The sequence below is a fragment of the Clupea harengus genome, chromosome 8 (genome assembly GCF_900700415.2).
Source record: "Clupea harengus chromosome 8, Ch_v2.0.2, whole genome shotgun sequence".
In the NCBI taxonomy this organism is placed as follows: Eukaryota; Metazoa; Chordata; class Actinopteri; order Clupeiformes; family Clupeidae; genus Clupea; species Clupea harengus.
The window spans coordinates 8,349,144-8,362,428 of NC_045159.1; the positions used below are offsets into that span (position 1 = coordinate 8,349,144).

A 13,285-nucleotide genomic window follows, 5' to 3' on the forward strand; every position below is an offset into this window, starting at 1 on the left:
CTAAAATGAAACATCTGTACGCTGTGTAACCTACAGGCTACCAGGTCATATTTTATTTTGTCCTTTTTTCTCATTGCGGTAAAGTCCCCTGCAGCTGACTAAGTCAAACATGTCCAATGTGTCTCTGCAGCTTGCAGTGCGCATAAGCCGCGTCGCTCTCTCATCCTCCAGACGACTTAACAGTGTCATCTTAATTCGATTCTGCATAGAGAAGCCCCTCTGACCCTCTGCTGTTTTAGTCAGTGTAGCGCGGTTGGATAAAGCTCTGTGAACTCATAAATAAGCACTTTGCATGCTGTTGCAACAGTGAAACCCCCATAACTGTGGAGCGCCGTCATCACTGCCACTACATCTTGTCCTGCGCGCTTGGCATCAGTGAGCGGTGCAGTTGCTGCTTCACAGGAAGTCACACCCTTTTTGGGGACAAAAAGTACTGTAGGCTGTTTCGCTGTCAAAACACAAATGTCCTGTTTAGGGATGGCCTACATTGTAGCTACGTTTTATATGAGCATTATTGCCGGACAATTTGACTGGCAAGCTTTTAATTTATCGTGAATAAATGGTAATTACTGGCCAACTGAAACTTTGATTTTTGACTTGTAGCGACAGTTCCCCTTTAGAGCCTGGTTGACCTGGAAACATGAACTTTGTATCAGAGCAGTGCACACGCAGGCAGCAGTATGGGCTGAGATTGAATGTGGTTCGCCTGGTCATCAGCGAGTGCTTTTGGCGCCCTCTCCCCGGCACTTAATGGACTGATTAAAGAAGCTGATTGGCTCTTGAGTGGCCTCTCACCTCAGTGTGAACGGCCTAATTTGTGGCTGATTGAAAGCTTTAAGATCAGAACCTGTGCACAAAGAGCCCGTTCTCATATGGAGCAAATGTCCTAACCCCAGCTGTGCCAGGAACTGAACTAATAGACACTGGAGTTTCAGTGTGCCAGTGACTGCCACAGAACAGTCTGTCCATTAGATTATCACATGAAAGGAAGTATTTTTTATTTTTTTATTTATTTATTTATTTTTTAACCTACTCTGAAATGCCTTCTAGATGGAGTAAAGTGTAGGCAATGGACTCACTTTTTAAACCCCCTTGCCTTTCCCCCGCAGGACTTCTCGTTTGTGTACAAGCCGGAGCTGTGGCAGGCGTTTGTCGGCTGCTCCATGTTCGCCCCGCTCAAGATGCTACCCAGCCAGTGTCTGCAGCCCCTCAAGATGCCCGACGAGTGCATCTACCGGCCCAGCTGGACCGTGGGCAAGCTGGAGCTGCTCAACTCCATGCCCTCCATGAACTTCCTCAGCAAAGATGGGTAAGCAATGCTTTGGTGGTGTATTGTGTGTGTGTGTGTGTGTGTGTGTGTGTGTGTGTGTGTGTGTGTGTGTGTGTGTGTGTGTGTGTGTGTGTGTGTGTGTGTTTTGCGTTTTATATTTTAGCACTATTCTATCAAAAAATAAATGCCATGTTGACCCCTTGAATAAGCTAAACGGCAACAGTAAATACAAACCCAAACTTTGGACAAATTGCCAAAGCCTTCTGATAGGCTAGGGATCTGAGGCCAAAAAAAAAACGAAAGAGAAACCCAAAACAACCAACTACTGGTCAAATGAAGTATGGCAATGCTCTTACAGCATAGCAGCCTGGAACTAACCTGGGCTATTTGGTGATGAGTTTATAGCCTACTTTGTATAGTATGGTCAGGGCCTACTGTTTAGCCTGTATGTTAAAAGGGAAAGCTTGCCTAATTATTAATACAATAATAAAAACAATACATAACCAATCAGAAAATCTTTTTTAAACAAGAGCTCTGATCCAAAAAAAAATCAAGGAGAGCTATGCAACAGCTGATGGGGGGGGGGGATCAAGGGGACAGTGCTGGGGCTCAAACTCAAAACTTATGGATATTAGAGTTCCTGGAAGTATATAGAACTGCCTCTCCAGATCATTTGTAATTTAGATGGAAGGTGATGGTGGTTGTTGTTTCAGGACATTGATTGTCAGGCGCTAAAGTTATGCCTCCTCCATCAAAGGGCCAATTCATTCTCTTATCAAAGGCATTTCCCACTGATGTGCCCGAGACCCAAGAGCGTGGAGCAGGGATTGGCTGTTTGTAATTCAGTTTAGTCGCCCAGTAAAATATCTCCCCAAAGCTCTGCTGTTCACACCCAACCAACCAACCACCCTCTTAGATGACAGCCCATCCACACATTTAAAGTGTCGGGCACAACCGAAGACTTCAGATGACAGCACGAGCTTTTCAAAAAAAGTAAAGGCAAAGTAAAGTAGCTCACATAAACGTGAAGTAATCAAAGCTCCCCCTCCCCCCCCCCCTACACACCACTCGAGTGGTGAGGAGAGCAGAGGAGGCTGCACGAGTGACTTAGAGCTCGGTGTGAAAGTGGTGCTAAGCCCGGCAGTAAAATCTCGGGCCGTTAAAGTCAAAGGCAGATCCTTTATAAGCTGGTTGGACTGCTTTTATAACCTGCAGCTGGCGCACAGAGTCACCGCTTCAAACGCAGAGGACCCTGGCTGTGTTTAAAGGCCACCAGGAAACAAATACACACACACACACACACACACACACACACACACACACACACACACACACACACACACACACAATCTGCGGGACAAGCTGTGCTTTCACTTCTCCCAGCTGCCTGCCTGCCTGCCGCCTGCCTGTCCAAAAATAGTGCTTTCCTCATGGAGACTGCGTCGGGTCCCCCCACCTCACCGTGGCCTCGGTCTCCGCGCTTCATGTCTCCAGATTCTCTCCGCCCCCTCAGCCCTCTCGTGTGTTTACATGTTTACAGGCTCTGGTCTGCTCTCCATTTTCAGATCTCGCACAAAACAGCTACGCAGATTTAAAAAATAAATAAATAAAAAATAACTATTTTGGAGCCTTGCATTACTTGTTTAAAGCAGCATCTCTGTGTAGCTGTGGAGATCTATGCAAACGTAACAGGAAGGGAATGTGGGAATGTGGGAAATGAGGAAGCATGTTGCATTGGACGCCGTCCAGCGGTTTGTGTTTGTCATGAGAACCAGGCGCCTCTAAAGCAGCACTGTTGGAACGTTTTAACTGCGTGCTACCGATTTCCCTTACGCTAGTTAATGACCCCACACTTACCGTGTCCCCGGCCGGTCGGCCAGCAGGCCCTGTTCCCTGTGTGTCGAGCTGCTTCTCTCGCGTGGGCTCTATAGCTCCTCAGTCATTTACTTGCATGCCAACTGAGCTGGTAAACAAAGTGCTAAAACCACTCGCCCCAAAACCTCAGACCCCAAACCCAAACACGCGCTCGCTGCCGTTCTTCTCAGCCAGCCAGACACTGTGTTGCCTTTGACACAGATGTTGGCAACATGTTTGAGCAGTGATGCGCCAATACAGTGCTCATATTGATACTCAAACTCATAAAAATTCTGTGAAACCGATACCACTTCATGGCAGCATTACATTAAACGCAAGGCTGCAGTCAGGAGGTGATCTGTCATCTTTTGCTGTCCTGTCACACTTGCCTACTAGAAACAGTTGGGTAGGAGAAATTGCAAGAACACCGACCTCGGCAAATTATTAAGTACTTGTATTATATCACCATCAGCAAGTACAGTACAGTAAGTACTCTCGAAGAATAAGAGCATCACTGGGTAGTTAAGACAAGGGATTGGGATTTTCAAGTAACAGGAAAAGTAAAGAATTCAAGAGTTCACAGATGTCAACACAATTAAGGAAGTTGGGTCTGAGTGGCCATATCATATTAGACATGCAAATTGTGAAATGATAATCTTTTCATCACATCATCTGACAAGCTGTTTCTTCATTTACCTTCTCTGTCTGTCTCTCCCTCTCCCTCCCTCTATCTCTCTCTCTCTCTCTCTCTCTCTCTCTCTGCAGTAACATCCCCAGCGTGGGTAGTGCCATGGAGCAGGAGTACCAGTCCTACACGCCTCAGACGCACACGCCCTTCATGTCGAACAGCGCGCCGCCCAGCAACAGCGCCACCACGGGCATCCTGCCTTCGCCCGCCACGCCCCGCTTCTCAGCACCCACGCCGCGTACCCCTCGCACCCCCCGAACGCCCCGCGGGCCCGCCAGCGTGCAGGGCTCGCACAAGTACGACAACTCGGACCTGTACTCGCCCGCCTCCACGCCCTCCACGTGCCGCCCGCTCAACTCGGTGGAGCCGGCCACCGTGCCGTCGATTCCGGAGGCGCACAGCCTGTACGTGACGCTCATCCTGTCCGAGTCGGTCATGAACCTGTTCAGGGACTGCAGCTTCGACAGCTGCTGCATCTGCGTGTGCAACATGAACATCAAGGGCGCCGACGTGGGCGTCTACATCAGCGACCCCAACATGGAGGCGCAGTACCCGTGCGGCTGCGGCTTCAGCGCCGTCGTCAACCGGCGCTACGGCAACGGCTCGGGGCTCTTCCTTGAGGACGAGCTGGACATCATCGGACGCGGGTCGGACGTGGGCCGGGATGCCGAGAAGCGGTTCGAGATCCTGCGCAGCTCGTCGCTGGAGAGGACCGGCGGCGGGGGGAAGGACCGCGTGCCGGACGAGCTGATCCTGCTGATGAAGGACCAGTGCACTAACCCCTTCTCGCCCATCTCGGGCCTGGAGATGGACGGCAGCGCCGCGGCGGTGGGGACGCCCGGCAGAATGCCCTGCGCTCCCCCCTGCGTGCGCGTGGAGGAAAGGGACTTCCACAGCGACTGCTACATGGCCCTGGAGCACGGCCGGCAGTTCATGGACAACATGTCGGGAGGGAAGGTGGACGAGACGCTGGTGAAGAACACCTGTCTGCACCACTGGGCCAAACAGAACGGTGAGACGCTTTCTCTGGTCGATCAGAAGAGATTACAATTAGCGCGTGTCATCATGTCATGTTTCAACAGGTGTTTTTCTTCATGCTGTCACATTCATGGTCCACTCAAGGGCTCATTATGCTGAATGACTCCTCCTTGCTAGATTACTGACTTTGCAATGTACTAATCTACACACTAGTAGCATCTAATCTTAATAGTGTCTAACATTGCTGCTCCTCTCTCTCTCTCTCTCTCTCTCTCTCTCTCTCTCTCTCTCTCTCTCTCTCTCTCCATCCCCCCTCTCTCTCTCTCTCTCTCTCTCTCCATCCCCTCTCTCCCTCGTCTCTTTCTTGCTCCCTGCAGCCGTCGACGGGAGCACTCTGTGCTCGCAGGACGTCCTGCGGGTTCTGCTCTCGCTCCAGCCGGTGCTGCAGGACGCCATCCAGAAGAAGAGGACTCTGCGCGCCTGGGGGGTTCAGGGCCCCCTGACCTGGCAGCAGTTCCACAAGATGGCCGGACGAGGCTCTTATGGTAGGAGCTAACATTTCTCACACACACACACACACACACACACACACTGCGAGAGCAAGCAACAGAGGGTGTTTGGCAGAACAGTGAACACAAGCAAGTGTTATCTAATGGCATAGCTGTTAGGCTTCTTACAAGTCCCCTCCTGGCTTTCTCTGACACGCCAGAATTTCACTGTAAGAAAAAGTGGCAGGTAGATGAAAAGCGTACAGTTGCGTTTCTGGATCAGTAGGCCGTTACCACTCTGGCCATGAAAAGCTTTCAGCCCTGATTTCTGCAAAAAAACACACTACTGTGTGAAAGACAAAAAAAAATCTCTGGTTGAGTGCTTTTTAGTATCTCTCGGTCTCTCTCGTAACCGCTCCAATGTCCTCTCTCCTCCTCCTCCTCCTCCTCCTCCTTCTCCTCCTCAGGCACGGATGAGTCGCCGGAGCCCTTGCCCATCCCCACGTTCTTGGTGGGCTACGAGTATGACTTTGTGGTGCTGTCTCCCTTCGGCCTGCCCTACTGGGAGAAGCTGCTGCTGGACCCGTTCGGCTCGCAGCGGGACGTGGGCTACCTGGTGGTGTGTCCCGACAGTGACGCCCTGCTCAGCGGAGCCAAGAGCTTCTTCAAGGAGCTGACAGCGGTCTATGAGGTGTGTGTGTTTGGTAGTTTTAAGTACCAAGTATGTCAGTATATTTTTCTCAATCTCTTGAGGTGCTGAGCATATTTGTTGATGCTTTGGCAGCTTGTTTGCGTGAATAATTAATAGAGTTAACGGGAACATAATTCATTTTCTGACTCTGCCTGTGCTATGCTAACGGCTATTCTCCCCCCCCCTCTCCCTTCCTGTATTTCTCTGTGGTTAGGCCTGTCGTCTTGGCCAGCATCGGCCCATATCAAAGGTTCACGCAGACGGCATCGTCAGAGTGGGTGGGGCTGCTGCCAAGAAGCTCTCGGACCAACCGGTCAACGATTGGTTCTTGAAAGCAGCCAGTGGCAACAATGACTCCTTCGCCAAGCTCAAGCTCTTTGCTCAAGTCTGCAGGCATGACCTCGGTATGTTGACTGTGGGAAAGCATATCTGAAATAAATCTGCACAGATGGCATCAGTTTCAACATCTGCTTTTAACAGTGAACCCTGAATGTTCACTTTGTGTTACAAAGAGCATCACGAATGAACAGCATGATAAAGAATGTTATTGTGTAATAACCTTTTTTGCAGCACGTATCGTTTAATTGCTGATGTTTTCTCCTCCTCTGTTCTCTCACCCAGCTCCATACCTCTCTGCCCAGCCATTGGATTCCTCCCTCCTCACTCAGCCAAGCCCCGCCCCAGCTGCCTTCAGCCAATCGTCATCCGCACAGTCCTCAGGCTCCACCCCCTCCGCTGGCTCCCAGGGCACGGCAGCGTCTGCATCTGCCGGCGCCGTCTCCAGCAACGGCGCCCCCGGCAACAATATCAACAGCAGCAGCACCACCACCAACGCCACGGGGCTGGCATCGGGCACCGCTGGGGGCACCCCTTCTTCCACCTCCACAGGCCCTCAGGGCGCCAGTGCCATGCAGTCTGCCAAATCCAGCTCCTTCGCGCCCTTCGGGAGTCTGGGCGTGCAGGGCGGCGGCACGCAGGTGGGCTCCATGAACCAGCAGACGGGCGGCCAAAACACCGGCCTCCCCGGAGACGCCACAGCCGGCGTTAACCAGACGCAAGCCCCCACCGAGCCGATAGAGAGGTGAGACGTGTGCCCCGTCGGAAAACTTCACTTAGGCTTGTGTGTCTAGAGGAAGCCCATTGCACAGCTCCACATGGTTGTGATGGGGTGATTTATATAATGATTAGTTTTACACCCATGCTCTCCCAAGTATGGAGTGTGAGAACAGCAAGAGGTTCACAAGTGGCAGTGACGTAGCAAAACCTACATGACTCAAAGAAAAGTTTCAACGGCGGTGATTCAGAACTGCTGCGAAATTCTGAGAACTGACAGTGACACTTCTGTAACTGCTTCCTAATTGTTGATGCTGTACACAATTACTGTAATGCTGTTTTACTCTCTGCAATCAGTGGACAAGTTGGCCAATTTGACTACTTTGATCTACACCATCACGTAGTACTATAACAAAGCAGAGTCGCTCATCCTCTCTGCAAACCAATCCTCAGTAGCACACAGCACTCCTACGTTAATCTCCTCTTAACCATGTTCTTCCCTCTCTCTCTCTCTTTCTCTCTTTCTCTTTCTCTCTTTCTCAGCACCATGGAGAAGGAGAAAGTGGGCATTCCCACAGACGGCGACTCTCACGCCATCACGTATCCCCCGGCCATCGTCATCTACATCGTGGACCCGTTCTCCTACGAGGACGCCGACGGTGCCTCGGCCCACTCCAGCGTGTGGACGCTGGGCCTGCTGCGCTGCTATCTGGAGCTGGTGCAGCACCTGCCCCCGCACATCCGCAACTCCATCTCCGTGCAGGTGAGACGCCGCGCCACGCCGGGGCCCCTCTACGGAAGGCGCCCGTGCACGACCTAGATCAGTAGTTCCCAAAGATGCCCAGGGAAAGGCCATATTAGAGGCTTTGGCTGTGTCGTTGCTCATGAAAGGTTAGAAAGAGCAGGTCTTTAGTCATGTTCCATGCGCACGACGTGCCCCCTTTTCTGACTGAGTCATGTGGCGTCACTGTAAGTGAGCAGATAGCATATGAGCCATCCTGTGACGTAATCAGCATTGCTTTCTAATGACTCCGCCTGTCCCTTCGCAAACCCCCACCCCCAAACAGACGCACGCGTAAGTGTGCCCTGATTATTCACATTTGAAGTTGTGTGTGAAGTTGTGAAGTTCTTATTTCCGAGCCGTAATAAGCCTCGACTTTGAAATGAATGGAGTATTTTTAGCCCACAGGAGGTTCGTTTGTGGAGTGTCACGCCACACCACACCAGTGTGTGGGAACAGCCTCTGCTCTAGGAGCTGTGTAAGCACCTGGGAACTCACACTCCAAATAGAACTGCATTAAGATCAGGCAAAAAAAAAGTTGTGGTTTTTCCGAAACACCTTTAGCATTACCCCTGTTTTGGTTGCTGAAGTTGATGGCAAATCTGGTTTCACGTCTTCACATGTCCTCCTGTGGTCTTGGACAATAGGACGCTTCTGGGCAGGTCTTGGGCCGATGAAGTAAACTTGTATTTGTATGTCAGCATGCTTTATTTCTGTAGAAATGGAATATTTGATCATTTGTGTGTGTGTGTGTGTGTGTGTGTGTTTGTATTCAGATTATCCCGTGTCAGTACCTGCTGCAGCCGGTGCAGAACGAGGAGAGGCACATCTACGCCCAGCACCTCAAGTCCCTGGCCTTCTCCGTCTTCTCCCAGTGCAGGCGGCCCCTCCCCGCATCCACCAACGTCAAATCACTGACGGGCTTCGGCCCCGGTCTGGCCCTGGAAACTGCCCTCAAGAGCCCAGAGGTACAGCAGAATGAGTCTAATACCCCCCAAACACATTCCCCTCGACACTGCCGTATTATTCACACAGCTCGGTGGAGTCAGAAATCCACCACTCTGTAAACACTTTGTGAATGAAATATCGCGGAAAATCCATAAAACAAACTTGAAAACATAGCTCACACGCCCACCAGCATGGCTCCAAACCCATGTTGTTGAATGAGCCACACTATGTCCTCTCTAAAGTGAAACCCTAAACCACACTAATTTGTTTTCATAATACCCTTACCATGCATGACCATTGGTTTATGTCTGAGCTGAGCAAGGGGGACTAGTAAACACAGGACGCCACGGGAAAACAAGCTCTGTTATGTTGTGACCTTTGCTCTGATACCCCACATCCACCCCCATCCCCAGAAACCTTTGTGCGGTGCATTCTTTTTGGGGGGGGGGGGGTGGGTAGCATTGAGTCGTGGAGACTGTTACACTAACCTTTCCACACCTGGAAAGCGACCAAGGTTGCCTTGTAGCTCGCGAGTTTCCTTTCCATTATCTGCTTGGGTGGCTGGCAAAGGCCCCCGCTAATGGGATCGGCCCGCATAGTCTGGCAGCCGCTCCGCTCCGAGGCTCATCCGCGGAATAACTCCCACAATCCAATTTGCTCTCCCCCTGTCTCCTGTGTTCTAGCCTGCGCCGCTTATTTGATAAATGAATACGAGTGAATGCCCTGCGGGCTCCTTGCCTTAAACGCCTGATGCTCCAAGACACCTGTTCAGGCCTCCCAGCTTGATGTGATGTGTGTCTAAGTTGCGGTTGAGCTTGACCTCTGACCTTTACCCTCTTGACCCTTCCCCGCCAGAGGCCCGAGTGCTTGCGACTGTACACGCCGCCGTTCATCCTGGCGCCGGTGAAGGACAAGCAGACGGACCTGGCCGAGACGTTCGGCGAGGCCTCGCAGAAATACAACGTGCTCTTCGTGGGCTATTGCCTGTCCCACGACCAGCGCTGGCTGCTGGCCACTTGCACCGACCAGTACGGAGAGCTGCTGGAGACGTGCATCATCAGCATCGACGTGCCCAACAGGTGTGTGAGACACACACACACACACACACACCTCTGACTTCATCTCACAGACTCCTCATTACGGTCTGGTCTCATAGGAAATGTCTTGCATTGTACATCTTTGTATCCTGTGTTTGAGATACAGCCATCATAAGCTGTAGAATTTGTAGCATGGTGATGTATTGTCAATTGGACTCTAATTTATGTGCTCTGTGTGTGTGTGTTTAGGGCGCGGAGGAAAAAAGGCTCTGCCCGACGGCTCGGCCTGCAGAAGCTGTGGGATTGGTGTTTGGGTTTGGTGCAGATGACATCGGTGCCCTGGAGAGTGGTGATTGGACGCCTCGGTCGAATAGGACACGGAGAGTTAAGAGGTGAGCAGGCACGCTGCTGTGCAGCTACACTCGCTATGCCACCGTCTCATGTATGCCGTGTGGCTGGAGAGTGTGTGTGTCTGTGTGTGTGTGGGTGTGTTTGTGCATTTCTCCTGCTTGCATGCTTCCTGTGACTCATACAGGACGATTATCGTATATTCCATCTTTTCTCACGGCCTGTGAAATATCCAAAGCCACTGACGCATCAATAATACAGTTACAAAACGTTACCTCGCAGTAATAACGCCATTCCCCAAGTAAGGCATCACTTGACTGCTTGCTGTGTTCTCCGATGGAGTTGTTTGGTGTGTTAGCGACCTGTCCGTCTGGCACGGCTCGCACCGGCGTGTTTGGGCCGGATCTGAGTCTGGCAAGAGCGGTGGCGTCTGCGCCTATGATGTGGTCGCTTATTTACTCAACTGGTATCCTGCGAGCGCAGCTTTGTTGGTTTGTTGGCCCGTCATGTGAGCCGTTTAGATAGAAAACACAGAGATAACGGTCTCCGACACATGTAGCCCTTTTGAATGAAACGAGCGGGCGACCAATCAAACGCTTCAAACTTTTGAATGCTTCACTGCTACTCAGATCTGATCCGTCTCATTTATTGGCATCACATCCAGCCTTTTTTCCCCTCCTCGTGTTTTTTTTAATTGACCACATTTAATTATTACATTACTGCCATTCAGTAGTCAGATAAAGGGGGATAACTGGTTGTTTTGTCACTGCACAAAATGTAGACAGGTTGTTTAATAATGAACAAAAGCACAAGTTGAACTCCAGGCTGGGGAGGCACCATGTTAAATGTCAGTATTTGCGAGTGTCGTGAGTTGAGCTACAATAACATATAAGCCTAGTTGTCTGAAACCCCTCTACATATTCTAGTTTACTGCTTTCCCCTGTCTCTTGGATTAATCACATTCTCCTCCTCTTCCTCTCTTCCTGGTGTCTCCTCTCGCCCTTCATCCCTTACCACTCTCTCTCCCCACCCCCTTTTCATCTCTCTCTCTCTCTCTCTCTTCCTGTCTTCTTCCCCCATGTGTCTGTCTGTCTCTCCTCTCCTCTCCTCTCCCCTCCTCAGACTGGAGTATTCTGCTGAGCAGGAGGAATCTGCAGTCTCTGAGCCGCCGGTTGAAGGACATGTGCAGGATGTGTGGCATCTCCGCTTCCGACACTCCCAGCATCCTCAGCGCCTGCCTAGTTGCCATGGAGCCCCAGGGCTCTTTTGTCATCATGCCAGGTAATACAGCTTTCCCTCTGGACTTCTGTGTGTGGGTTTACGTTCATGTGCCAGTGTTTGTTTGTTTGTCTGTGTGTGTGTGTGTGTGTGTGTGAGTGATGGATGGCAGCAGCATATCATAATGCATGTAACTGCTGTCCCTATCAGATATACTGCAGCCAGACCAGTGGCGAGGCCAGCCATAAAACACCTTTTCAGGACCGCATTGATTTTTGAGATGATGGGATGCTGTTGAAGATCAATGGGTTTATTTTGAGAAGTGATGAAAAGTTGTCTGTGTGTGTGTGTGTGTGTGTGTGTGTGTGCGTGCGTGTGCGTGCTGACACGCGCGCCTCTCATTCAGATGCATTGGAATTTTTCTTTAGTTGCTTTCAGCCACTTGTTGATGTTTTAGGTGTTCCTGAAGTTACTGTTTTTGAATTCTCTAGACTGAAAAGCTCATTTTTCTCTCTCTCTCTCTTTCTCCCCCCCCCCCCCCTCTCTCTCTCTCTCTCTCTCTCTCTCTCTCTCTCTCTCTCTCTCTCTCTCTCTCTCTCTCTCAGACTCCGTGTCCACGGGCTCCGTCTTTGGCCGCAGCACCACCCTCAACATGCAGACGTCTCAGCTCAGCACCCCTCAGGACACCTCCTGCACGCACATCCTGGTGTTCCCCACCTCTGCCTTTGTCCAGGTTGCCACCTCCAACTACACCACCGAGAACATCGACATCGCCTTCAACCCCATCAACGGTGAGGCCACTCGCCTCTGACTCACCTTCTCCTGATCTCTATGGATCAGAGGGGTGACCTTTTAAACTTTTAAGTAGAATGTTCTTTATTTACCGCAGACCTCCATCAGCCGACGTAAACTTGTCTTTGTCTCTTCCTCCGTCCGTGTCTCTCTCTCCATACACTGTCTCCTCTCAGATGGATCAGATGCCATTGGTGGTATCTTTGACCTGCTGGAGCAGGAGAATGAAATGGTGGACCCTGATATCATCAACATCCTCCCCGCCTCGCCCACCAACTCCCCGGTGCACTCGCCAGGATCCCACTACCATCACGGAGGAGACGGCAGCAAGGTAGGTCAACTGCAGCATGTCAGGGGGGGGATGACACTGGCCTAGGGTTACAGTCATTTTGTAAGCATACATGTCACTCAAGTCTTTCACTCTTCACAAAAACCTGAATTCATTGAAATAATTAGACATGCTTTGGGCCATGTTAACATATTCTGATTTCTATAAAACAATGGATAATAGAAAGGAATGAATCAGATGTTAAGTAAAAAAAATAAATACAAAAAAAGCAGGATTTGTCATGCGGATAGTATATGCATTATATATGTTTGTACCTCTTGGGGATGCATGTGGTCCAAAAACACCTAAATTCAGTTCTAAAGAACGTTATATGATAACAAACAATAAATAAGACTGTGATGTCTGCAGTTACAGATTTATGACAAACAGAAGGTCATTCAGACATTGTTATTGCAACAGCACACGAAGGGTCTTATTTTTTTTGTGAGTTACTTATAATGTGCCAGTGCTTTAATCCGCTTCCTCCTCTTCCTCCTCCTCCTCCTCCAGGGCCAGAGTACCGATCGCATGGAGTCTCACGAGGAGACCCCCAACATCCTCCAGCAGCCTCTGGCGCTTGGCTACTTCGTATCGACAGCTAAAGCGGGCCCACTGCCTGACTGGTTTTGGTCCGCCTGCCCACAAGCCCAGAACCAGTGCCCCCTCTTCCTCAAGGTAAGCCCTGCAGCTCTGGGGCCAGTGGTCAGCACCTCTGCAGTATTTCGGTTGTCCTTAGTTCTGTGTTTGAACGGAAGCCAACATTTCACATTCACATCTTACGCATTCTACCAAGTAGTAGGCCTCAAGAAAG

General features: G+C 50.6%; 1 protein-coding gene across 1 annotated transcript in view; it reads left to right on the forward strand.

Annotated features, from left to right (window-relative positions):
• Window positions 1-13,285, forward strand: part of med13a (mediator complex subunit 13a) — a 69,016-nt gene that overhangs the window by 53,120 nt on the left and 2,611 nt on the right. Inside the window, exons 15-28 of the mRNA XM_012837798.3 lie at window positions 1,110-1,309; window positions 3,890-4,824; window positions 5,168-5,335; window positions 5,746-5,969; window positions 6,184-6,373; window positions 6,591-7,050; window positions 7,566-7,785; window positions 8,580-8,771; window positions 9,607-9,830; window positions 10,038-10,180; window positions 11,259-11,417; window positions 11,960-12,145; window positions 12,323-12,477; window positions 12,985-13,149. Coding sequence (XP_012693252.2) covers window positions 1,110-1,309; window positions 3,890-4,824; window positions 5,168-5,335; window positions 5,746-5,969; window positions 6,184-6,373; window positions 6,591-7,050; window positions 7,566-7,785; window positions 8,580-8,771; window positions 9,607-9,830; window positions 10,038-10,180; window positions 11,259-11,417; window positions 11,960-12,145; window positions 12,323-12,477; window positions 12,985-13,149 — 3,621 coding nt within the window. The remainder of the gene's footprint in view (window positions 1-1,109; window positions 1,310-3,889; window positions 4,825-5,167; window positions 5,336-5,745; window positions 5,970-6,183; window positions 6,374-6,590; window positions 7,051-7,565; window positions 7,786-8,579; window positions 8,772-9,606; window positions 9,831-10,037; window positions 10,181-11,258; window positions 11,418-11,959; window positions 12,146-12,322; window positions 12,478-12,984; window positions 13,150-13,285) is intronic.